This window comes from Pipistrellus kuhlii, unplaced genomic scaffold (assembly GCF_014108245.1).
Source record: "Pipistrellus kuhlii isolate mPipKuh1 unplaced genomic scaffold, mPipKuh1.p scaffold_m20_p_20, whole genome shotgun sequence".
Classification (NCBI taxonomy): Eukaryota; Metazoa; Chordata; class Mammalia; order Chiroptera; family Vespertilionidae; genus Pipistrellus; species Pipistrellus kuhlii.
The window spans coordinates 5,651,320-5,678,209 of NW_023425516.1; the positions used below are offsets into that span (position 1 = coordinate 5,651,320).

The 26,890-nt window shown below is 48.2% G+C and overlaps 1 protein-coding gene across 1 annotated transcript; it reads right to left on the reverse strand.

Moving 5' to 3' along the window:
* Positions 1-489: 489 nt before the first annotated feature.
* Positions 490-26,890, reverse strand: JAM3 (junctional adhesion molecule 3). The gene is made up of 9 exons (XM_036449756.2): positions 26,728-26,890; positions 6,263-6,328; positions 5,177-5,290; positions 3,831-3,983; positions 3,196-3,398; positions 2,953-3,052; positions 1,470-1,596; positions 1,325-1,379; positions 490-1,043 (listed from the first exon to the last, which is right to left on the reverse strand). Exons 1-9 carry the CDS (start codon positions 26,873-26,875, stop codon positions 1,008-1,010), a joined length of 1,002 nt encoding a protein of 333 aa, XP_036305649.1. The 5' UTR covers positions 26,876-26,890; the 3' UTR covers positions 490-1,007.

Here is a 26,890-nt window from a genome sequence, read left to right on the forward strand (position 1 = left end):
TTGGACGTTAACTGGAATTCTCAAGGTTCCCTGAGCCACGTGGTCTGGTGCGTCGATGGCATCCCTTCTCAAAAACGCTAACGCACTGGTGGAGGGAATGGCCCTGCAAGCCACCATGAGGACGCCGCGAGTGAAGAGACTCTTCCTGTTGACATCTTCCATTTGACACGAGTAGCTTGGAACGGCCTAACTGCGAGCTGAACTTTTTCTTTTAAAAAAATAGGTTATTCAACATTGTATGACAACGTATGTACAGTTTAAATAGAAATTTTCTTTTCAATAACCAAAATACATGTTTAGCAAAAAATTTAGAATGTAAAATTCTATAAAACAAACACCCATAGAAAAGCAGGACGTTTTAGTACCATGTCACACGTGGCTGAGCGGGAGGTGTCCGTTAGAGACCCTCCAGTGACGAGCAGGGTTCCTCTGGGGAAGCAGGCCCCTTCCCCGCGAGCAGTTCGCCTTTCTGATGATTTTGGTTGTTTCTGTAAGTGCTGATCCAAGAGGATTCCCAAGATGGACAGGACAACACTGAGGCTGGTGCAGACAGTCGGGGCCACTGAGGCGAGGTCATGGTCAAAAAGCCTCTTTTCTGGATGCACCGATTCAAACCGTAGCTGCAGGGCATCCTGCCAGATTCCCGCTGCCACACCCCGCTCCCTCGTCCCCCCACATCCCCCTCGCAGGGCGATCACCCAGGCTGACCAACAGCAAGTGGCAAATGAACTGGCTTCCCAGGCCGGGAACCCGGCGGACTGAGCTGGGAGCCAGCCTCGGTGAGAAGCTCGCTCAGTTCTTTTCCTTGTGATGCCTGAGCCCATCTTGAGGAGAATCCTTTTATTCATGCAGCTTGTTAAGAAGTAGGAAAGGAGTAGCGGTCAACTTTGGCCAAAACAAAAAGCTTTTGCACGCGTGTCTAGCTCTGTCGGGTGCCCTGCCCTCCGGCTGCTCTGGGGACGTTCCTGGTGGAGGTATTGCGTGTGCTCTGGGCCGCATGTCAGGTTTCAGATCACAAACGACGACTTGTGTCTGAAGTCGCCCTGCAAGGCCAGCACAGGGTTACAAGACGGCCACCCTCCTGTGCATTCAATACAAACCCGGGCCTGCTGGGCAGCGGGGAAGGGGAACGGTGGTCATGTCCAATCACCATTTCCCGGGGGGAGAAGCTCAGGATCAGCCTGAGCATCCTCACAAGGAGCAAGCGCCCGCAGCTATAAAGGCCGTTAGCGTGCACTTGACTTCCAAGGAGGAATGTCCCTTTCCCTGCTGGGGACCCCTCGAGTCCTGGGTTTCCCCGGCGACCTGTCCCCTCGCCCCGTACCTCCTCATCTGTCCTGATGTAGTTAACTCCGTCGGGCCTCCCTGGATTCTTGAAACTGAAACAGAAGAGGGCGGTTGAGCGAGGGCCAGGTGTCACGTGAATGCCCGCTTGTGCGCGTGATCCCGTCCACAAGCGGCAGGCTCACCTCTCCTCGTCCTGCTTGTGGATGAAGTAGCCGCGTCGGTACGCACAGCAGATGCCCACCGTGGTGAGGGCCAGCACTGCCAGGACCACCAGGACGCCCCCGATGATTCCGCCCACGTTCAGGTCGTCTGGATGGGAGGGAGGTGGAGGGGGGAGAGGACCCACACTCTCTGGTCTCACCAAGCACCTGACCCGGCTGTGCCTCCTCCCGAGCCAGGCCGCCCCCAGCCAGAGACGGGTGAGACCACGCAGGCTCTCCTAGAGCACTCGGGGCACATGCCCGTCCTCACATGGGAGGCCGAGGCCCCACGGCCAGTGCTGCTGCCCCTGGGACTGTAGGAGACGGGCCTGGCATGCCCAGAAGCCTGGACGCCCCTCTGGCTAAATCCTGAGTGTGAGCACTCGGGGAGAGGGACACCTGTACACAGAACGAGGAACCTGGCATCTTAGGAAGAAAACTCATTCTCGGGGCTCCTGTGCAGTGGGTCGTCAGGGAAAAGAGCTAGTTTCAGGCAGTAAAAGTCCGGGTGAGAGGATGGCTGCTCTCTGGATGCCCGGCCTGGTACCCACGAGCCCCTTCACGGAAGCCTGGACCCCCTTTCTCGTTGCTGGACGGTGGGCAGAGCCACTGAGGACTTCCCGCTGTGTGTGTTTGCACGAAGGGGACGCCGCAGCAAAGGGAGGCGAAAAGCTCTCCCTCCCAGGACAGTGGATCTCAGTGTGGTATAAACTGGAGATTTCGATTTTAAGATCTCAGGTCCCAAGCCCGATCCCTAGAGATTCGCCGGGTCTGGAGCACAGCCAGGGATCTTTCTCCTTCCGACAGCGGAGCTTCCCAAACCTGACAGGCGAGGGGAGCCCGGAACGCCCTTTCACAGGGACCCTCCCACCTCCCGGAGACGGTCCGGACCGTGTGCACTGTGGGGCCTGGATTCTGAATGAGAGCCCATGGTGCCAGATGGTTCTCAGCATCGGGCAGGTTTGGAAAACTGCTCAGGGAGGGGGGGGCGGGCCGCAGTTCTCCACATGCGTCTGGCCGCCCCACCTGCCCCATCCGGCTCAGCACCTCCCAAGAGCAGTACCTCGGAGATGGCATCGTCTCACAACTGGGTGAATCCTGGGGCTAAGACTGTGCCTCAGCTCCCTGCAACCTCTACCACCGGATGAGTTTCTGAAGACGACACACCCTGATGTTTTTATCAATTACAAGTAATGGAGTTATTCAACTAGTTACGAGGGACATGATTAGCCATGTCTCCAACACCAACAGCAGTGGAAAGCCTGTCCTGAGGAGACCGGCGCCCTGCAGAGGACACCTGGTCACTATGCACCTGTCCCCGCTTTCTCATCACCCTGCACCCGAGTGGCTGGGGTGATGCAGCCGGCTGCCCACCGCCATCTGCACGGACAGCCTGATGCTAACTGTAAACGTGCAGCCGCTTGCCAGTCTAAAGAGAAAACCAGTCTTTTCGGAAAGCACTCACAGACTTCCATTTCCTGGGCCTCGCACTTGGCCGAGCCGACGTCGTTGGAAGCCATGCAGTAGTACTGCCCGGAGTCCTCCTTGCGAACCGCGCTGAACACCTGGTCAGGACATGACAAGGAGATGAAGGCCTGACAGGACCGTTAGCTCCCCTGTAGGCTCCCTTCTCTCTCCCGACGGCTCCTCTTTCTAAAGGTCTCCCTGCCCGGCAGACATTTCCCTCCGCACCTCTCCCAGGTCTTACCAGAGTGCCAGTTTTGGAGTCGATGAGGAAAGAGGAATTCTGAAATCTGGGGTTGGCGCGGGAGTCCCTGGGTAGGGGTGCATCATTGCGGTACCAGCTGTAGTGGGGCTGGGGGAAGCCCTCCTTCTCCTGGCAGTGCAGCGTGGCCATCTTGCCTACGGGCACCGCCTTTGGTACTGTGCACACTGGAGGCACTGGCTTCACTGCAGGAGAAACACAGGTTGATCTTTAAAATCAGCAATGAGCCTTCCGTAAATCCACTTCCAAACAAGAAAGCCAGCTCTGGACCCTGGCCACGCCCATGGCCCTGTGGCCACACCCACCATCCCATGGCCACGCCTACTGTCCTGTGGCCACACCTTCTGCCTGTGTCCTCTGCAGCCAGAAACCAGCCCCTGAACCTCCCCTTCCATCCCAATATCCCGCTGCATGTTCCTAAGGCCTCCACCTCCCCAGGGGCCTCCCACAGTGGGTGGAGGGAGGTGGCAGAAGCTTCCACCCAATTCAAGCAGCCCCAGGTCTCCACACCCTGCCTGAAGCGGGACACCTTCAGGATGGAAAGAAAGTACGAGTTGATCTTTTTTTTTCTACATACAAACTCATAAGGCCTGAAAGGCCTGCACATGAGTTCCTACCTTGCACAGTCAAGTCGATGACAATCTCGTCCATCTCTTTGGGGTCGTCTTGAGCAACCACCTCACAGCGATAGAGAGCAGAGTCTCTCCTGGTCGCGTTCCAGATCTGCAGAGAGGTTTTCCCCAGCAGCTCCGCTCGGCCTGCCAAGTCCCCTGTGGAGAAGAAGGAACGGCACTGAAGGCGCTTTTCGAGGTCTCTGTGACTTGAAGGAGGCAGTTTCTGGGGCCAGCACTGGACGCCTCCACGAGAAGACTGGCTTCTGTTTCTGTTCCTTTACGAGGTGAGCTCTGAGGTCACTGGGCACCAGCACAGAGCCTGGTGTGTGAGAGGACTCATAGGCCCCTGTCTTTATATAGATACTAGAGGCCCCATGCACGAAATTTGTGCAAGAATAGGTCTTCCCCCGGTTCCCAGCGCTGGCTTCCCTTGCAGTCCAGGCTTCGTCCGGAAGGACATCTGGTCTAATTAGCATATTACGCTCTTATTATTATAGATATATGTTGATTTCAGAGAAGAAGGGAGAGGGAGGGAGAGAGAGAGAGAGAAAAAAAGAGAGGGAGGTATCAATGATGAGAGAGCATTCGTCAGCTGCCTCCTACATGCCCCATCTGGTGGGTGTTCACTGCTTCCTGCTGGCCCTGACACACCTGGTCAGCTTCCCCTGGAGTCTCCCCTGGAGTCAGCCCCCACAATGGGGGATCCCTTGCAGTGTCTCTAATAAGCCACGCTGACATTTGCCTCTACGTTTTTATACTCGTCATTCTTTCTGGCCAACACATGTCTTCACCCCACGCCTCACCATCCTGCTCGGCTAACTGGCCTTCTTTCACTTCTCTGCCTGGAGGCCACTTCTGGGAAGCCTTTCCCGCCACCTGTCCTGCTCCTCCATCACATCGCCCAGGAGCACACTTACCCCTGGGCTCACACGGGATCACACCCTGCCGGCTGTCCAGCGAGTGCTTTCTCGGTGCGGTATGCTTGCACCAAACACTTGTCTCCTTGCTGTGCCATGTGACCCTCTAACTCGCTTTTAACTTGCATCACGCAGGTCATGGGCCATGATAAAAAGATGGCCTAGGAGCATGCGGACTCTGACACTTCAGAAAGGTATTTTGCAGAGAAATTATAACCCTAATGAACTGACATCTGCTGAAGCTGGGGGACAGGGCCAGGGGGGTTCAATATGCTATTCTCATTACCTTGACATGTTTCGCTTTCCTGTAAGTAAAGCAAAACAAAACAAAACAAATAACCCTGGCAAAGACGCAGAGCCAGCGGGAGGAGAGAAAGTGTGGCCACGGCCCGTGCCTGGCCCGGAAGCCAAGGAGGGGGCGAGGCGTCGTACCCTGAATTCTGTTGTTAAAAAACACGTATGTGGTCTGGGCATCCTTAATCTTCTTCCATTCGATCCTGGGCTCTCTTGTCTGTGAGTCAGTGATGATACAAGACAGCTCCACACCTAATGAGAGGAGAAGAAGAAAGGGACTCTCAGGGGAAGTGGAACAACTCGGTTACTTACACCCACGCCGCGCAAGCCCCCTCAGTGTTAGGTCTCCCGTGCAGATGAGAACCCAGCTATTTCTTGCCGAAACCGGTTTGGCTCAGTGGATAGAGCATTGGCCTGTGAACTGAGGGGTCCCAGGTTTGATTCCAGTCAAGGGCATGTACCTTGGTTGCAGGCACATCCTCAGTGTGGGGTGTGCACGAGGCAGCTGGTCGATGTTTCTTTCTCATTGATGTTTCTAACTATCCCTTTCCCTTCCTCTCTATAAAAAAATCAATAAAATAAAATTAAAAAGTCCCAGCTTGCCAAAACCGGTTTGTCTCAGTGAATAGAGCGTCGGCCTGCAGATTGAAGGGTCCCGGGTTCGATTCCGGTCAAGGGCATGTACATTGGTTGCGGGCACATCCCCGGTGCAGGGTGTGCAGGAGGCAGCTGATCGATGTTTCTCTCCCATCGATGTTTCTAACACTCTGTCCCTCTCCCTTCCTCTGTTAAAAAAAAAAAAAAAAAAAAAAAAATCAATGAAATATATTAAAACAAAACAAAAAAAACAAAACAAAACAAAACAAAAACCAGCTATCTCCAGGCTCCGGGAGACTTTAAGAAACAGATGAATTTCAGCCAGAAAAAGGATAAGATGATGATCAGGGACCTTTATTCAATAGAGTGGACATTCCCCATCATGCTCCACGTGTGTATAGAAATGTCTTTGTCGTGTAAGCACAGAGCCAGGACAGGGCAGACTTGAGCCAGGATCGAACCTGCAGCCCCTGTGGCCTGCGGAGGCCGGGCCCCACCAGCACCCGTGCACACCCACCAGCACCTCTCTGGCCCCACGTACTTGGCCTGAGCTGGCTGCAAGACCCCAGAATGTCCATTAGAGGGCGCCCACTCTACCAGTGCTTACTGGTAGTCTCCTGTACTTACTTTCAAATTCCTGTACCACTGGGTATCTGTTGCTGGATTTGAGATTGACGGCCCCTATCAAGCAGCCTGAAGGGAAGGAAGGGGAGAAAAAAAGGTAAAGTCAGAGACAGCGCGGCTCTAACACAGCAGAGCCCTCGGACGGAGGTCAGATTGCCCCTTCTACAGGGGCAGCCATCACTAACCAGAAAGGACGGGAGAAGATTCTCTTCCACAACAAAGACACAGACACAGCATGTTGACTGCTTTCGCTCAGTCTGACTTCGCTGGGAAGAGCCAAGAGCCAGAGAAGAGCTCTGAGAATTCACTCCCCTTCTGAGTTCCAGAATAAAGCCCCTGGAGCTTAAGATTTTTCCTCTAGGAATTCCCTCCTTGCTCAGAGTCACTGTCAATCCTCTCGACATCATCATCCAGACCCAAATGGGCAACCTCGTCACCCCTCCCTTTATGCTGTTCATGATACAAACTACATCTTTACACGCTGGATGCCTTCTCAGTAACACAGATTTATGAGTACTTTTATTCTGTGGAAATTAAAAACTGCAGTTGTAAACCAAAATTATAATAAGACTACCTGCCTCTACTGAAAACATAGATCTTCACAGCTCTGAGTGACTGTCTAGTGTTCTTTCGTGTCAACCTAAATGAATTCCTTTAGCAGTTTTCTATAGAGTTCATTACCAGAACTAGCACATGGGATGGGAAAGCAGCTTCTGGTAGTTCAGTTTACATTTCTGTTGGAAAGAAGAAATGAAGCCATGACGGCACTTTTCTCTGAGCAGGACTGTCACCGCAGCCTACGGGGCTGATGCCTGATGCGGAGAAAAGAGCAAAAGCTGCCACTTGGCTTCCTCCCACCAACATCCGGTAATTAGCCGAGGAGGAGGAAGCCACGGGTGAGTACACAGTGTCTCTGAAACCTTAAGGAACCCCGCATCCTCCCGAACACTGTTTGGGCTGTCTCCGGCACGCCATCCAGGCAGGAGGGATTCCACGCAGCCCCGGCCAGGAGAGCGGGTCCTGGAGGGGTTTGTGTCTGTGAGCAGAGAGCAGAGCCAGAAGCTCCTGCTCCCAGTCCCCACTCCCCTGCCCCATGTCATAGTCTGACCTGGGAGGAGAAACATGAAAAATCTATCCAGGACTAAGAGAGGCAGCAGCTAATAGGTGTCAAGAGGACCTGGGACGAAAAGGGCAGCGTGACTCAGAACCTGACGCCTGAGCTCCTGTCTATCGCATTGTTCTCCTGGAGCCCTTTCTTGGGAGTCTGCAAGGGAAGTGAGTGCCCTTTAAAAATAACCTCCTGGATGATAACCAGATGGGAGGCGGCTGCGGCGGGGCCATCTCTTCCTTCCAGGGGAGCAGGGGAAGCAGGGCAGGGTGTGGAGGGAGCAGCCAGAGGGCACGATAAGGCCCTGGAGGAAACGCCAGCCCTCAGTGTCTTCCCAGCTCATACACGAGCTCCTCGGAGGGTTCTCCGGAGTTCTGTGTCTGTGTCTGCCTCCGAGTTGATAATCTGGAACCGTTTAGCAGCTGTGGACAACGACTGCTGTTTCCCATTCCAGTTGGGAGAGACCTTTCAGAAAGCCTGCCGGCGTCTGGGCTCTGATGCCAGGCAAGCCGCTGAAAATACCATTTCCTAACCCACCTCCTCGCCCCCCCGGAACACTCGTACCCCGAGCTCTGATTGAGGGGGCTGGAGAAGGCCCAGATCGGCGCTGTGTTCCCAGTGCCCCCCGGTTTTAATGTGCAGCCCCCACTGGGAAGCCCACTAACTGAACACGTCAGGACCCAACCCACAATGTCCACAGAAGCACAGCCCTCCTGCGGGGCCTGAGGATGGGGTCTACTTCCCTTCCCTACTCAGGAGAACGAAAGAAACTGAGGCCAAAACCGGTCTGGCTCAGTGGATAGAGCTTCGGCCTGTGGACTGAAAGGTCCCAGGTTCGATTCCGGTCAAGGGCATGTACCTACTGGGGGTGTGCAAGAGGCAGCCGATCGATGATTCTCTGTCATCGATGTTTCTAACGCTCTGAGGTCATGTCAGCCCCGGCCCACATTCTGCCAAGAGCCTGGGTCTCACACGGGGGAAGTGTCCCGAAGCTGGCGAGTCCGTGAGCAGCTGGATTCCAAAGCTGACCATTCGGCCCCGTCCACAGATGGAGGCCTCCACGGGAATACTACCTGTCTTTCCCTCCGTGGACCCAGAACCAATATGAACAGCAGCACAGGCTCGCTGGCTGCTGCCTGGGATCCTGCGAGATAAAGGGACGTCTTTCTGTGTGAACAATGGCTGTTATCTCACCGCAGAGAGAGCGGGGAGAAAAGGCGAAGGCTGGCTCACTCTCCACGAAAAATGAAATGTATTTGGATTTATATGCATTGCTGGAAACCAAGATGGAAAAGACACTCGTTTAGAAAACGTTTTCACTTTCGGTCAGATGTGCTGCGAAGACAGCTTGTGCCTGTCTGGCGCTCTGAAGAGTTATTTCAGCCTCTGGCACTCTGTCCAGTTGGTCTCCTGCTCAAAAGAAACTTTCTGGCCAGGCAGAACGGCGTGGCCGCACGTTAGCATGGATCCCCGTGGGGCCTCGCCGGCCTCCCGGGGCCCGCGTCTAAATATAAAGTGGTATGCAGGCTTTCCAGTGGAGAATATTTACATTTTTATTCTGTGTGCATGCCTGGCATAACCCATCTTGGAGAAGAAATAGCCCAGAAGGCAGCATCGTTTCAACAATGTCTCAGTCCTGTAACCAATTTTGTAAGGAATGTCACAGCAAGGGGAGAAAGTACACAGCCAGTAATATTTTCCAGACCCGCTTACCCAGACACGCAGCGAAGAATACATAGTAGATCAACTAACTATAGGTTCTGACAAGAACAGAACCAGCTGGAGCCCTGGGACAAGACTGCCCATTGTTATTTTGGCTAAACTACATGGCTTCACCCGATCAGTTGAAAGGCATGAATAAGTAAAAAAAAAAACCAGCCCGCTGCCCCGGCCAGTGTGGTTCAGTTGGTTAAGTATTGTCCCATGCCCGGAAGGCCGTGGGTTTGATTCCTGGTCAGGGCACATACGTACCTAGGTTACAAGTTTAATCTGACTGGGGTATGTATAGGAGACAGAGGACATGATATTGATGTATCTCTCTCACACATCAATGTTTCTCTCTCCTTCTCCCTCTTTAAAATAAAAATAAACACCTAAAAAAACACAAACCAACAAAAACAGCCTCCCTGAGCACAGGGAATCTCTCCAGCAGACTGTGGCCAGACCTCTGTTCCTTCAGCGATTCAGGCTCTCCGTCTGCTGCCCGCCCTGCAGACCGAACTCCAGCCTCCATAATCACAGGGACCAGCTCTTTCTCACAAATGTCTTTATACATATTAACCATAAATACCAGAAATAAGTTAATGCTATTCTGACTTACTCATCCTATTGGTTCTGTTTCTCTGGAGAACCCTAACACGACGACAATGGCACTTGTTTTGAATCTTGAGTCTAGAAGGAAAGTCTGTCATTTCACTGCACGTATGTCACTCCACGAAGCACTTCCAGTGGCAACCCTACATTCAGAGCTAGAGCCATCTCGTGCTGCATGCCGATGGTAAGCCAGCAGGAAGACATCAGATGAGATGCTATTGATTGGAAAGGATCTTGTTTCCATTTAACTCCATCTCCAAACCAAAGCCATCAAGGGTTTCTGGACCACGCGTCTGGCTAACCAAGTCCGATAACATCCAAGGAAAGGTCCATCCACCAGCCACCTCAGCTAGAAACGCCTGCAGAAATGACTCCCCTGGAGGGACTTCTTCCCAGCCCCCTGGCATCTCGGATGGGGGCTTTACAGCTTCAGGAGAAAGCCAGGGTTACCATGGAGAAGCCATCACCGCCACAGGAACAAAAGCCACGGCCAAACACCAAGAGGAGGGAAGAAGGACCAGGTCTCAGGTGCCCTTTCAGCATCAAATCTCCAGGTAAAATAGGAATAAACTATCCTAAATGAAAGGCTGGGAAAAGGCAGAGGGAGAAAGAAGGGAAAGTAAAGGTGGTGGGAAGGGAGCAAGGAGTGAGGCAGGGGGAGGAGAGAAAGGGAAGGCAAAGACAGAGGGAGAAGGTAAGAAACATCCAGGATAATGGGGGAAAGGATCACCCCGAATAATGGCTCCACATCTACTGTAGCAGTGCAGTGATTTCTCAATTTTTTTCAATGGTTCAGAGAGAGTCTTTGGAGTAACTAGACTCAGACAGAGGCTGGTGGAGAGGTGGCCACCGTTTTTCCAGGAGCCCGTACCCCACTCCTAATCGCAGACTGATTAGACCCGCTGCAGAGTACTCTTGGCTCCAGAGCACAGACAAACACATAAAACTCTCCGTCTGTCGCCACGAGACCCATCTCCGAGGGACCGAGGCGTGACAAATAGGTTTGACTAAACAGAGAACATGTGCCAAGGCATTTTCTTGTTCTGCAAAATACCTCAACTGGAAATAAATTATCCCTAACCGCTGCCCTGTGAACAAGACCCTGGCATCAAACCGTTCTCAGGGCCAGCCCAGTCCTGCAGCGCCTTCCCAAGTGATCACAGAGGCTGGTGTCAGAGCATCCTGAGGGGAAGTGTGCTCGTGTTCGCTACAGAGAAAGAGTCCAACATCACACCCGCATTCCAACTGCAGGCCCTGTGGCAGTGCCCTCCGGCAGGTCCTCCCGGAGCCGCTCTGGCTTGGGGCTGGCTCTGGCGCCATCAGAGATGCATGCAAACAGCCTCATTACTGATGCTGCAGGCGGTCTGCATGGGGGAGCACCTCGGGGGCTCTGGCTTGGATGTGTAACATGATTTTACCCCCCAGGGAACCACGATAGAGAAGACAGGGACTAGTTACGTTGTTTTTGTTTTATTCCACTGACTTCATTAAGAGAAAAGACTATTTATACTACCACCTAAAAAAATAACAAAAGAAAAGGAGCCGAAACCGGTTTGGCTCAGTGGATAGAGCGTTGGCCTGTGGACTGAAAGGTCCCAGGTTCGATTCCAGTCAAGGGCATGTACCTTGGTTGCGGGCACATCCCTGGTGGGGGGTGTGCAGGAGGCAGCTGATTAATGTTTCTCTCTCATCCATGTTTCTAACTCTCTGTCCCTCTCCCTTCCTCTCTGTAAAAAATCAATATATATATATATATATATACATGTATATATATATATTTTTTAAAACACAAAACTGCATATAAGCTTCAATAGGTTGTTTTAATGGCTATGAAATATTTCAATGGGGACTGAGATGTTGGAAAGCAGGGAAAGTGGGAGGGGTTAAAAAATGGTGACTCCTCACACGTTCACACTAGTTTTGGTGCAGGCCGCCGGAGGTAGAAGAATAGTTTATAAGACAGCAGGCATTTCTTCTCTAACACAGAGGTAGGCAGCCTGTTTTCTATTGATGATCCCTGATTCACATACAGACTAAATAGATCATGTTGAAAGCTTCCACCACTTCTAGTCAACATTGTATCAGAGGTTTAGCCAGTGCTACTAGGCATGAAAAAGGTATTTTTTAAAAGTATCCAGGTTGGAAAAGAAGAAATCAATCTGTCTTTATTTGCAAACAGCAGGATCATCTATGTCAGGAGTCAGAAAACTACAATCGAAAGGCCGTATACATCCTGCTCCTATTTTTTGTGGCATTGCTGTTGTTTTGACAAGTTTCCATGGAACAACCCACACCCACTCACTTATTTATTGTGTATGGGTGCATTCACTCTAAAATAGTATTTGAGTAACACAATAGGGACCTTCTGGAAGGCAAATAAACATAAGAAAAGATGCTCACCATTATTAACCAATAGTGACATGTACATTAAAATACTAAGATACCACTACACACCTATTAGGATGGCTACAATGAAAAAGACTGACCCGATCAAGTGTGGACAATTACGTAAAAAACGGGATTTCTCATCCACTGCAAGATGGGAATGTAAAATGCTACCACCACTTTAGAAAAACTGTTTGGTAGTTTCTTAAAATTTAAGTATATACCTATCATTTGATTCAACCATTCTATTCCCAGATTCTTACAAGAGAGGATGAAATCATATGTGTGTACAAATTCTTCACAGCAACTCTATGGGTAGTAACTGAAAGCTGGAAATAATCCAGACATCCATAAACAGTGAATAAACTGGTATTTCCATACAATGTGATACTACAATTCATAACAAAAAGGAAAAGAATTACTGATGCGTGCCACAGCATGGATGGATATCAAAAGAAAGGGTGCCTATGGCATGATTCTATTTATATAAAATTCGATACGATCCAAACCAGCATGTAATGACAGAAAACGTAATGACAGAAAACAGATTAAGGGGCTGCCAGGGAAAGGGTAGGGTGGAGCGGGGTGTAGATGGAGGGACAGAAGAGAAGGGTTACCAGGAAGCACTGAGAAGCTTTCGGCAGTGCTGGAAGTGTTCAACATTTTGATTGATTGTGGTGTTAGTTTAAAGAGTTTACATATATGCCAAACTTATCAAACTATACACTTCACTTATTGATCTGAGAGAGGGAAACACTCACCCATCACTCCACCTATCCATACACTCACTGGTTAACCCCTGCATGTGCCCTGTCTAGGGATTGAACCGGAGACCTCTTGGTTGATGGACTGACACTCAACCCCTGAGCCATACCAGCTGGGCCCTGATGGTTTATTTTCATGAGGTGGCAAGTTTCCTTTTTCTTTCTTTCTTTCTTTTTTTTTTTTTTTTAAATATGTGGGGAAGATATTTCATCCAAAGTATTATACTAGCGTCCAGAATTTAAAAAAACAAAACAAAAATCAAGTCTTAAGTTTCAAGAGTAAGGAAACATTTCTCTTTGACATTCTTGGATTTAAATAATGGCCCAGTGATATTTGTAGAAAAGATTAGACATCTCAAGCCTGGAGGAAATTTTTTGCGCCTGAACCAGCAAACTCTGAATAATAACAAGCTTCGGTGGAAATTCCAGCATATCTTTAAGGGAAGGAGCTGCCAGTATAAATCAGAGAGTTTACACTGAAAATAAACGTCTTGGTAGATAAATAGCTATTAGGAATGGATGAGCCCAGGGCAAGAAGGTGCCGTATGAACAAACAGGCCTCTGAGCTCCACTGGGTGTTTCCCCTGAAAGTTTAGGGTTACCTCTGCCCAAACACTCAGCGAAATGACGTGATGGGCAGAGCCCACGTGCCGTGTAATGTTAGGAGCCCTGCAGAGGAGGGCATGTTTTTTCTTTCACATGTAAAAGGGAAGCAGGGGAGATTAGCGAAGAAAAGGAAAGCACCCTGTAACTCCACAAACAAAATACCCCTGTGTGAGCACAAAGAGCATCTTTAAAAAATGTGAAATAAGCCAATCGTGGGGCATTAAACCCCGGCATTATGGGTATCGAATTCGGGCCTCCCAGCTCTCTCGCATAGATAATGTTCCCCCTCGTTTCAGAGTGTTAGTCGAAATCTGGAGAGTCCGGGGATATTTGTTACCGTTGAAAAGTGTGAGGCTCCCACTGGAGAATAAAAGCTTGGAATCTGTCTTAGTACAGACCCAGCTCGATAGGAGACTTTTAACAAAGTCTTCTTCCTTGAAGGCTGTTCGTGTTGGACTTCTCTGGAAGCAGGCACTATCTTAGAAGCCAAGACTCATTGCTCAATAGCTGGACTCCCTACTAGGAGACGAGGGTTTTACCACTGATTTACTATATAATTTTAGCAAGTCATTTCATCCTTTTGTGTTCAGTTTTCTACCCATAACGGTAATATTCCCTCTTCTCAGCTCATACTGACTTATGGGATTTAGAGCTGAGAGATGCTAGAAGGAAGGTCTCCCAGCCTTGGCACTGTTGGCATTTGGGACTACACAACCTTGGGGGGGGGGCTATCTTATGGATGTTTAGCAGCAACTTTGGCCTCTAAATGCTAGAGCAGCATCGTGAATTACGACAACCAAATGCCCCAGAACTTTCCAAATGTCCTGTGTGGCAGTATCTTTCCCAGCTGAGAACCGCTGCCGTAAGAGATGATTCACAAAGAGAGGCAGCTGCGGTTCCATAACCACTTAGATCACGTACATAGTAACTGGTAGAGATGAAACTGGAACCCAACTTTATTACAACACTCCCAACCCAATCCTCCAGTTTCTCCCTTAAGTTAATTCTGAGTTTCATTTCCTATCAAAAGTAGTGGCAGACATTTAAAATTCGGACACCAAAACAAAACTGACAAGGCCTCTACATTTACCAAGGAGGTACTGCCCACTCGCTTCCACCCTACCCCTCTGACCAGATACCCTATAGAGCCCTTGCTTTCTTTGGCCTTTGGACACTTAAAAAATGCTTGAGCCCTAGACAGTTTGTCTCAGTGGAAAGAGTGTCGACCTGCAGACTGAAGGGTCCCAGGTTCGATTCCGGTCGAGGGCACATGCCCGGGTTGTAGGCTCCATCCCTGGTAGGGGGCGTGCAGAAGGCAGCCAATCAATGATTCTCTCTCATCATTGGTGTTTCTATCTCCCTTTCCCTTCCTCTAAAATCAATAAAAACATATTAAAAAAAAAAAAAAAAAAAAAAAAAAAAAAAAAGCTTGAGCAACACTTCTTAAGTGCCATTGAAATGGATACTCTGGAAAGCCTCACTCTGCATTTTAAGTCATTTTGAATTCGATGTGATGTGGGGGGGGGGGGTGCAGACCTGCCTCTGAGATACCATGGTTTCAATTACAGACCACTGCACTACAGCGAGGATTGCAATGAAGTGAGTCAGGCCACAATGAAGTGAGTCATACCTTTTGCGGGTTGAGGGTCTTGTCTTGCCTTCAGATTGTAAAAAGGCAACATCTTGGCAGGTTGCAGTCAAGTTGGTGGAGTAGGTGGAATTCACTTCCTCTCGTGACCACATCAGAATTTCAACTATGTTCCAGAACAATCAACCTGGATAACCATCTGAAGACTAGCTGAACAGAAGTCCTACAACTAAGGATGTGAAGGAGGAGCCACACCCAGTGGAAGCGAATGGGCTGGCCCCACACCCACACGTGGCAATTGAGAATCCAGAGACATCCCAGCTGCCGGGGTTCGTTCCCCTACGGAGTGAGGGGTCTGGGCCGCACGCGGGGCTCCCCAGTCCCAAACATCAGTGCCAGAAGAAGGAGCCACATAACACCAGGCTGTGACCATGAACAAGGATTCTGTCCATCAGGGTGAGGCAGGAGGCTACCAGAAACCCAGGCATTCTTTTAAAGGGACAGCACACAGACAAAATTAACTCAGTAAAAACAAAAACAAAAAAGCAAAAAAAAACTCCCACCAAACAAAAATCCTACACCAGATGGCTTCCCAGCTGAATTTTACCAAACATTCGGAGGAGGATTAATACCACTCTTTATCAAAGTATTCCAAAAAAGTCCAAGAGGAGGGAAGGCCCCTCAAGCTCATGAGGTCAGCTTCACCGATTCCAAACCCAGACAACAACATTACAAAAACAATAAAATTATAGACAAATATCCTCAACCAAAGATGAGATAAAGATGAGGTGGTACATACATACAATGAAACATTACTTGGCCATAAAAAGAATGAAATCCCGCCATGCGCAACAGCACCCCGGACCTTAAGTGTATTACGCTGAGTGAAACAAGTCAGCTAGAGAAAGACAAATAACATATCATCTCACTTGTGTGTGGGCTCTAAAGAACAAAATAAATGGACAAGCGAAACAGAAACAGACTCCCACGGAGAACAAACTGATGGCTGTCAGATGGGAGGAGGGAGGAGGGATTCGGAGGTGAGAAGAGGTGAAGAAGACATACACATTGGTAGTTACAAAACAGACACGGAAATGTCAAGTCCAGAGTACGGAATATCAACAAAGGTATTTATTGAAAACATTTGTTATTAATTTTTTAGCGGGAGAGGATGGGAGAGGTAGAGAGAGGGGGAAACCTTGAACCAGCAACACTTTGGTGCCCAGGACAACACCTAAGCCAACTAGCCACACGGGCCAGGCCTCACCAGTTAAACTCCAATAACCAGATATGGTGCCAGGTGTGTATTAGGCAATCACTTCATTAATGGTATGGCTAACCTCCATGCTGCACACCTGAAATTAATATAAAAGAATACTGAATGTCAAGTGCAAACTGGAAAAGAAATCAAGGCTTAGAAAAGTATGTGACCTTTAGGTTAATCAAAAGTGGGGAAAGGTTGCCCTGGCCAGCTAACTCTATTGGTTAGAGCAGTGGTCGTCAGACTGCGGCTCCCGAGCCACATGCAGCTCTTTGGCCCCTTGAGTTTTTAGCAAAGGCCAGCTTAGGAGTACCTTAATTAACTTAATAATAATGTACCTACCTATATAGTTTAAGTTTAAAAAATTGGCTCTCCAAAGAAATTTCAATCGTAGTACTGTTGATATTTGGCTCTGTGGACTAAGAAGTTTGCCGACCACTGGCTTAGAGCGTTGTCCATATGTGCCAAGATTGGTGGTTCGGTCCTCGGCCAGGGCACATATAAGAAACCACCAATGAATGCATAAATAAATGGAACAACAAGTAATGTCTCTCTCTGAAAAAAAATAAATTAAAAATAAATAAATAAATAAATAAATAAATAAATAAATAAAAAGTTTAAAAAGAGAGTGGGGGTTAAGTAAAGCTGAGTTTCCTGTTTCCAGCAGTGTAAAGGATTTGACGCTCTGAAAGGTCTTTATCCCCCAGCAACGAGAGTCTTCATACATCAGTCTTTAATGTACCTCTGGGCTCACAGGGAGAGGGAGAATTCTTAAAAGAACAAATGAAATATCTGTGGGCTGAATCCAGAGAGTAGTAAGCTGAGTGGCGTGTGACCCCGAGGGCAATGCTTCAGGGGGGAGACTGCGCCCCCTGGCCCAGCAGGAAGGCAGAGAAGCTGAGCCTGAGATGTTCAAATAACGCCGCCCGCCTGGCAGAAGGATTCTCTTCCACCAAAAGCTTCCCGGGGCTCAGATTTGAACAGATTGAGATCAACCCAATATCAGTTTACAAGTAAAGAAAAACAAACCGCCATCAGCAAGTCATAAGAAACAATAAACATTAGATTTAGGTCCGCAAGAAGTTCACATCATTGAAGGATCAGATGAATAATATAATATAAAACATTTGTACATGAAAGTTTGTCAAAAGGAATAAAAAAAAAAATAAGCAAAAGAAACCAGATTACAAAAAGAACAAAGTAAAGTTTTAAAAATGAATAATATGATTGGTTAAAAAAAAACTTTGGTTTTTGCATTGGTTAAATGACAGATTAAATGCAGCTGGAAAAAGAAATAACTATAAAGCAAAGCTAAACAAATAACCCAGAACAGCACAGAGAGAGAAGCAAATGAAATTATGACAAAACCATTAGCTGTCTTGGAAGACAGGATGACTGAACAGATCTTAGCAGAACCCCAGGAGAAAAGAATTAAGAAAATAGAAGCTGGGCAGTATGTGTACAGATTATACTTAAGAATTCTTGGGGCCGAAACCGGTTTGGCTCAGTGGTAGAGCGTCGGTCTGCGGACTGAAAGGTCCCAGGTTCGATTCCGGTCAAGGGCATGTACCTGGGTTGCGGGCACATCTCCAGTAGGAGGTGTGCAAGAGGCAGCTGGTCGATGTTTCTCTCTCATCGACGTTTCTAACTCTCTATCTCTCTCCCTTCCTCTCTGTGAAAAATCAATAAAATATATTAAAAAAAAAAGAATTCTTGGGAAAGATATAAGCTCACAGATACACAAAGTACAACATATTAACAAGTAGAATCATTAAAAAGAAATCCAGCTCTAGCCGGCTTGGCTCAGTGGACAGAGCATCAGCCTGTGTGGTCTGCAGGGTCCCAGGTTCGATTCTGGTCAAGCGCACATGCCCAGGTTTTGGGCTCAATTCCCAGTGGGGGATGTGCAGGAGGCAGCCGATCAATGATTCTCTCCCACCACTGATGCTTCCATCTCTCTCTCTCCCTCTCCCTTTCTCTCTGAAATCAATAAAAATTAAAAATTAAAAGAAAATAAATCCACCCTAATCACACTGTAGTAACATTTCAGATGCCAAAGACAAAGAAAAAAAAATCTATAAAGTAGGTGAGGGGAAAGACTGATGCCATGACTGCAAGACAAAGCTTTGCAACAGGAATGATGGAAACCAGGATGCATCTGCGTTACAGTAGGGCAGTGGTCGGCAAACTCTAGTCAACAGAGCCAAATATCAACAGTACAACGATTGAAATTTCTTTTGAGAGCCAAATTTTTTTTATAACTTAAATTTCTTCTAATGCCACTTCTTCAAAATAGACTCGCCCAGGCCGTGGTATTTTGTGGAAGAGCCACACCCAAGAGACCAAAGAGCCATATGTGGCTCGTGAGCCACAGTTTGCCAACCATGGCCCTAGGTTGTAAGACAAAATAACTGTCAACCTAAAATGATGCATCCAGTAAATCTATATTTCAAGAACAAGATTGAAACAAATATATTTTCAAATGTAAATAAAAGTGAACTCAACACCAAGAGAGCTCTCCTTGAGCTATTCCAGTAGCTCCCTAACTGACCTTCCCTCGCCAGTCTTCTTGAATATGAGAGTCATACTTCCAAAATCACTTTGATCAGAACACTCCTCTGCTTCAAACTGCCAAATACATGTCTACAGCCTACATGAGAAGGCCCCCGTTTCTTAGTCTGGCACTGAAAGCACTTTACAATCCAGTTACTCTTTAATGTTCTCTCCAATGGACAGTTTGGCTCTCAATTTACTAGCGATGGCCTGGGCAAGGTAATTAACCTCTCTGCATCAGCTGCAAAACGAAATCTCTAAGAACTGACTGCTGCGATCAATGGAGACAGCCCGGGCAAAGCTATCAGCACAATGGCTGACACACAGTTTTCAATAAATGGTAGAGGTTAATATTGTTATCAGTATAACTCATTGGTCCCAAAATACAACACAGAAATTCCCAATCCACACCTTTGCACATAATATTTCCCCCACTTAATAATGGCCCTCAACACCTTCATCCTCCCGAATCTGCACTTTGCCAATCAAAATTGTCCCTGCAAGTCCACTCCCATCTTGAAATTCTCCTCCCCAAGGCAGTCCAGAGCAAGTGCTCACTCATCTCAATACAGACACCTTTTACCCTAAATGCTGCTGTTAGTTAACGGTCCTTCTGGTATGGAAAAGAGTCCATCGTACATTCCCCTGTTTTGCCCAAGGAAAGCTTTACTGCCATGAAAATGGAGGTTCCCAGGTAAATAGAGATTCACTAAGTTCCAGCACCCGATCGAGATACCGTAGAGGGGGAAAGAAAGGCAGCTGTTTTAGGGTTTGCTGCATTCTTGGTTTTGTACTCCCCCCTGACAGCTGCCCTTCATTCTGAGGACTTTAAATATCTTCTCAGAGAAAGGTCTCCAGCAAGGAAGTCTGTGGCGGGCAGGGAGAATGGATAAGGGCGCATCAGCGTGGCCACTTCAGGAAACATCTTTCGGTGCCGACTTTCCAAGGAAGCCCGTCTGATGTGGTAATCCTCTCCCCCACGGCTGAGAGGCCTGGCCAGCAAAAAGCAGGCGTTCAGTAAGTGTGGGCTGACTCTACACAGGCAGACCCAAGTCACTACTCGGGTTATTTTGTTTGTTAAAAAAAAAAGGGGGGGGGGGGCAGGAGGAAGGGTGAAACAAGTTGCTCTGGTCAGCTCTTGTAGCTTTCCCGTTAACCATTTGCTGAGGGTGACCCAGCTGGCTTCCCCACCCAAAAGCAATGACAGCGCATCTCTCTAATGAGTCACTTCGAATGCATCATCAAACGACTGAGCTTCAAGTCTGCCCCTCCTCCGTCCACTGTGCCTGACACCAAGGGGCTAGCAAAAGGCACAACCCACATGCTATCACATGAAACCGAGTTTCCGCATTTTATTTTTTTATTTTTTAAAATATATTTTATTGATTTTGTGTAGAGAGGAAGGGAGAGAGATAGAGAGTTAGAAACATCGATGAGAGAGAGTCATCGATCAGCTGCCTCTTGCACACCCCCCACTGGGGATGTGCCCGCAACCAAGGTACATGCCCTTGACCGGAATCGAACCCGGGACCTTTCAGTCCCCAAGCCGACGCTCTATCCACTGAGCCAAACCGATCTCGGCGAGTTTCCGCATTTTAAAATAAAATCCTTACTAGTGTCAAATTTTAAAATCCACTATTTAGCTACTGGAGCCCAAAACAAAATGCACAGTTCCATGATATAAAAGCATCCTCATTAAAGAAAAACTTCAAAGAGAGACAAAAGCATCAGCAAGGAAAAGAGAAGAGAACAACGGGCCATGAGCTGCACCACTCAAACAAGCACCTATCCATATTTTGATTCACTTCTTACAGGTTCCCCCCTAACATTTTGGGTAATTGTAACTACTTGGTATATCCCAGTCGTTGGCAAACCGCGGCTTGCGAGCCGCATGCGGCTCTTTGGCCCCTGGAGTGTGGCTCTTCCACAAAATACCTCGGCCTGGGAGAGTCTATGTTGAAGAAGTGGCGTTAGAAGACGTTTAAGTTTAAAAAATGTGGCTCTCCAAAGAAGTTTCAATCGTTGTCCTGTTGATATTTGGCTCTGTGGGCTGATGAGTTTGCCGACCACTGGTTTATATACTAATCATACTTGCAGCTTGTGCCACTTAAATGATAACATAAGCATTTCCCCATGTTCCTCTTCTTAACCTTATGCAGCTACACAGAGTGGAGGGTAGAAAGATGATTAAACTAAACAAACTCAAAAAACACTTGCCTTTCTTTTTCTTCCACAGACACTAACTACTGTGGTTAAAAACAAAAACTAAGAATTTCCAAAAGTTTCTGGGCTGCTAGAACCAAGATAAGATGCATTCAAAACGCCCGGACACACAGGCAGTGTTTACGAAAAGTTAACGGAGTTTCAAGTGACAAAGAGAATATGTACTGTAATCATCTCTGAAAAGATACAAGAGGAATTAAATCCAGCCTCTGTTCTCAACAGACTTTTTATATCGCTGACAAGATAAGATGCATTTGCACCCAACAACTGAAGCGCACACAGCCTGGCCCCCAGGGCTGGGGATGCTGTGCTGGCTCTGCACCCCCAATCTGAAGAATAGCACGTGGCAAGTTGCAGATACTCAGGAAGTTTCTGCTGCGCTGAACTGGACTAAAGTCCCGAGCTAGAAATAGAGCTATGCTCATTTAGACAAATATCACACAGCATGGATAAGGCACATTTGGATTTTGGCAATAACGTGCAGGAAGAAGGTTGATCCAAAGCAGCCTTGGGGCTCTCTGGAAATGAAAGGTGATATTAAAAAAAGACTGCATACTCCACATTTATTAAAAGGTTTGATGTTTCGCCGAAACCGGTTTGGCTCAGTGGATAGAGCGTCGGCCTGCAGACTGAAAGGTCCCAGGTTCGATTCCAGTCAAGGGCGTGTATCTTGGTTGCGGGCACATCCCCAGTAGGGGGTGTGCAAGAGGCAGCTGATGGATGATTCTCTCTCATCCATGTTTCTAACTCTCTATCCTCCTCTCTTCTCTGCAAAAAATCAATAAAATATATTAAAAAAAAAAAAAAAAAAAGGTTTGATGTTTCATCCCGACCAGCGTGGTTCAGTGGTTGAGTGTCAATCTATGAATCAGGTCGGGGCACAAGCCCGGGTTGCAGGCTCCGTTCAAGCAGGAGGTAGCCGATAGATGATTCCCTCTCATCATTGATGTTTCTCTCTCTCCCTCCCTCTCCCTTACTCTCTAAAATCCTACACAACCAGCATTGAAACCCCTGCTGTACATATGAACTACTCCTAGGAAGTATATAACCCATAGTAGATTCTCCTTACAAACAAAGGAAACACACCAACAACATACGGCAGCATTCCTTGTCACGAAGACAAGTACTCATTCTCAGGAAGCTTTCTGTGTGAGATGGCAGGTGGCAGAAGCAGTAAATGAAGGCTTTCCATATCACTGTCAGGTTCCAGAGTCGATACTGTCCTTGCTAAACTAAGTGGAAAAGAATGTGCTTGCCCAGTGTTCCGATCCTACTCCAGTGAGGCGATTTGCATACTGTTAGCATTCAGAGGGTCCATACAGATCTGCAATCTGCATGCAGCTCTCACAGCACCAAATGCATACCACCTGACTGCAAACACATCTTAAAAGAGAGAAGCCAGTGGGAAGAGATTAACCAAAGCACTTGTATGCATATATGGACACAGACAACAGACAAGTGGAAGCCTGGCTCAGTGGTAGGCAAACCACATGTGGCTCTTTGGCCCCGTGAGTGTGGCTCTTCCACAAAAAACCATGTGCGGGCGCACACGTACAGTGCGACTGAAACTTCGTGGCCCATTGCAGAAGTCGGTTTTTGGCTCTCCAAAGAAATGTCAATCATTGTACTGTTGGTATTTGGCTCTGTTGACAGTGAGTTTGCCGACCACTGGCCTGGGTGAATCGGGAGCCAAGTGGAGGTATGCAAAGGGGAGTGGAATGCGAGACATCTGTAACTCTCACGAATAGAATAAATGGAAGAGAGAAAGAATGCAACTTCATGCCTAATTCAGCCGATGCCATACATCCTAGCTTCGTTCACACACACATATCTTCCTCCCTTTTCCTCCACTTGTGCTCTGAAAAAATTCAAAGAATGTACAGAAGAGGAATTTGCTAATATCACATCTCCACCAGCTGCTAGTTGGATGTACTAAATCCAAGATAGAGAGCTTCTTCAGTTGCACTATTCAATAGTGATTATTGGGTCCTTTCAGAAAGCTTATCACAAATCTGGTTTCCTTCTAAAGAACTGACTTAGCCCACCCTCCTGGGCTGCCTCTACAGAAGGGGTGTCGAACTCAATCAGAGAAGGGGCCAAAATCTAAAATCCAGCCTAAATCGCGGGCCAAATGGTTTACTGAACAGTCATAAACTGTCATTGTGATGGAAACGCAGTGGAGTGCAGTGATGACAGCGCGGTGTGGGCCACATTGCAAGGCCTGGCGGGACGGATTTGGCCCGCGGGCTTTGTGTTTGACACATGTGCTCTACAGCAAGCAGCAGAGAGCAGAGGAGTTGGGTGTGGAACTGCAATTTCTTATGATTACGTGTTTCTAACAGTTATCTATCAGGCTCCCCAGCCTGAAAAACCAAGAACAGATGCCTACCAGTCATCAGTGTGAACAGCTGACAGGAGGCGCTGCTGGCATCAGGCAGGTGGTCCTTGTTTTTGTGAAAATACACGCAGCTTCCAATCGTGATCACACCCATCAAACCATTTAAAAGAATTAAAATAGCATAAAAATGGGTTGGTTTTTGTTTTTGTTTGGTTTTTTTTTTTTGAAATGTTTCAAGAGTTCAGACACATGCAAATAGAAAGCTGCGAACTTTCCCCCCCTTTGTTTTCTTTTTCTAAAATGTCCTGGAAGTTTTGATTTTCAAATGTTGTTAGGCTTCAGCACACTGTCTTGTCCCAGGAATGCAAACGGTTGCTGTTTTAATTCTAAATGAAGCACTTCATTCTAGGACATCAAAGATTTGGGAGCCTAACAGCAATAATTTAAAAAAAAAAAAAAAAAAGACATGTGACAGGACATTTGTAAACTCGAATTGCACCTGTCACCCGTTCCACAAAAGAATATTTTATACACAAACCACACAGCTTTGAACATTTGAGAATTCCGTTACACTGACCCATAATAAGAACACCACAGTCGAATGGAATAATACGAGTAACCAAAAATCGGATTAACGCCAACTGTTGGAGATTTCCAAATTGCATCTTCCTTAGCAAGTTACTGAGTTTTCCTGTACTTCTGTTTTTTTCATTCACAAAATGGAAAAAAATAATAGCCCCCGTCTCTTGGAGTGGTTATTAGTAGTAAATGAATGAACACATGTTCAATTCTTATAATCCAGCCTGACAAAAGGAAACGGATGAAGAATATTTGTATTATATTGGGAACCCAGTGTTTTTGTTTAAATGAGAATACTAAAAAGCAATAGCAAGTAAAGAATAATTAAAAAAAAAAAAAAAAAGCCGAAACCGGTTTGGCTCAGTGGTAGAGCATAGGTCTGCGGACTGAAAGGTCCCAGGTTCGATTCTGGTCAGGGGCATGTACGTTGGTTGCGGGCACATCCCCGGCAGAGGGTATGCAAGAGGCAGCTGATTGATGTTTCTCTCTCATCGACATTTCTAGCTCTCTGTCTTTCTCCCTTCCTCTCTGTAAAAAAAAAAAAAAAAAAGAAGAAAAGAAAAAAGACACAGCTATCATGACTTGTGGAAGAATAAGGTTTTCAAGCTACTGGAAATGTATTTAGAACATAAATTAATGGAAAAAGGGCTCCCTCCTAAATAAATATGTTCCTATAGAGAATTAACACACCCCTACCACCTTCTTTGTCAACAGTTCACATTCTGCAAAATGTGATTCTTTCTCCTCTCCTGTCCAGGTAAACCTCATCCCTTTATTTATTTATTTTTAATATATTCTATTGATTTTTTTACAGAGAGGAAGGGAGAGGGATAGAGAGTGAGAAACATCGATGAGAGAGAAACATCAACCAGCCACCTCCTGCACACTCCCCACTGAGGATGTGCCCGCAACCAAGGTACATGCCCTTGACCGGAATCGAACCTGGGACCCTTCAGTCCACAGGCCGATGCTCTATCCACTGAGCCAAACCAGTCAGGGCAACCTTGGCCCTTTAAATAGAGAAAGCCACCGACAAGCTCCTCCAGAAGGGCTTACAAAGAGGTTATGGATCTGTGAAGCCCCTAACGTTTTCCAGATTAAAAAAAAACAAACAAAACAAAAAAACACTGCACTGAAACGCCTTCCTGAGCTACATTGCCAAACGCTCCTGCAATCAAAACTGCAAACTTTCATGTGAGCAGACCTCCCCAACAATAGGGAGTTGTTCCCTCTGTGAATAGGACAGTGTCCGTGTGACCAACGAAGCCGGGAGCCGGGCATTCCTGACACCCTTGTCCCCTCTGACTACTTAGATCACTCAGCCACGTACGTACGTACGTTTCTGGAAATGACTTTCCAGGCAAAGTGTACGGTGGATACTTCCATCCTGAAACGGTATCCCTCATCGCAGAGCTCTGTTTTCACAGCTTCTGTCCCAGACCCCCCACTGTCACCGCCACCATTCTGGGCACTTGCACGTGAATGCGCATCACACACAGGAATGCTTTGTTCTCCTGTCCTTCCCGCCCCCACTCTGAGACAGTCTCTCCGTGTGTGTTCACTTGTATGTTCGGCAAAACATCACGGGAGGACAATGGTAAAGCAGCCAGACGATGAAACGACCTAAGAACCAGGGAGGAAGAGTGTGGTACAGACCTTGGTCCGGAATGGGGTTTGTGTCTACACCCCTGACTTGGGATACAGCTTAGAAAAGAGACTTGTCTTTGGTCTTGGCTTTCTTATCTAGAAAACTAGAGGCCCGGTGCACGAAATTTGTACTGGGTGGGGTGGGGACCCCCTCAGCCCAGCCTGCGCCCTCTCCAATCCAGGACCCTTCGGGGGATGTTTGACTGCTGGTTTAGGTTTAGGCCAGATCCTATATATTAAATAGATGGTTTAGTGAAACCCAGCTCTCAAAGTTGTCCTAAAGACTAAGAATACTAGCAGAAAATGGTTTGGCTCAGTGGATAGATCATCAGCCTATGGACTGAAGGATCCCAGGTGCGATTTTAGTCAAGGGCATGTACCTGGGTTGCAAGCATATCCCCAGTGGAGGGGTGTACAGGAGGCAGCGGACCGTTATCCCTCTCCCTCTCTGTAAAAAAAAAAAAAAAAAAAAAAAAAAAAAAAGACTAAGAACACTAGTTTCCAAGTGCCCCGGATACAGTACGCGCCCTCAACTCCTCAGAAGCTATTTCAGTCCTTCTGTCCAACTGTCCCGGGACACACGGCTCTGTTGGGAATTGCGGACAGTGGGAAAGACAAACGCGAGCTCCCAAGTACATCGCTGCGTCCTTATCAGAATCGCCCCGACGCTATTTCGGGGTCTGCGAGCTCTCCTTAAAGTGCTTGAGTGAGATCTGAGCCATTTTATTTTCACACGAAAGGAAAGTTGGGTTTGCCCCAACCGAGTCCCTTTGTTTACAGCGAGACACGCGGGAGCCCCAGGACGAGGGGCTGGACGCGGGGCTGCGGGGACCCCGCGGGCCGCCCACCCGCCTCCCCGCGCGCCGGGGTCCCCCGCAGGCCCAGCCCCGCCTCAGATGCCGGGCCTCCCGCCAGGACCCGCCTCGGGGCCGGGACCGAATCCTCTCCCATCCTCTCCCCGGGACCCGAGTCCTCTCCGCCGCGGAGCCCGGGCCAGGACCGCTATTCGCGCCCGGACGGGCTCCAGCCGCTCGGCCGCTCGGCTCCCATCGCCCTCGACTTACCCTCCCCCCGGGCCCCCCAACAGGCAGAAGCTCGCTCACCCCTGAAGAGCAGCATCAGGAAGAAGTCGGGCAGCCGCGCGCAGAGCAGGAGCCCCCGCCGCCGCCGCCGCAGCGCCATGTCGTCGGGAGAAGCCGAGGGGTCGCGAGCGTGTGGCGCGGCCAGGCTTTCCCCCGCGTGCGCGCGCATGCGCCCAGCCCGCCG

Bases quoted from the DNA above. Each gene is read 5' to 3' on its own strand.
- JAM3 (XM_036449756.2), bottom strand. From the start codon at position 26,875: ATGCGCGCGCACGCGGGGGAAAGCCTGGCCGCGCCACACGCTCGCGAC. The intron at 5,291-6,262 runs GTAAGTACAGGA...TCCTCTCATTAG, and splicing joins AGTGGTACAGGAATTTGAAA to GTGTGGAGCTGTCTTGTATC. The intron at 3,053-3,195 runs GTAAGACCTGGG...TGTCCTGACCAG, and splicing joins ACTCCAAAACTGGCACTCTG to GTGTTCAGCGCGGTTCGCAA.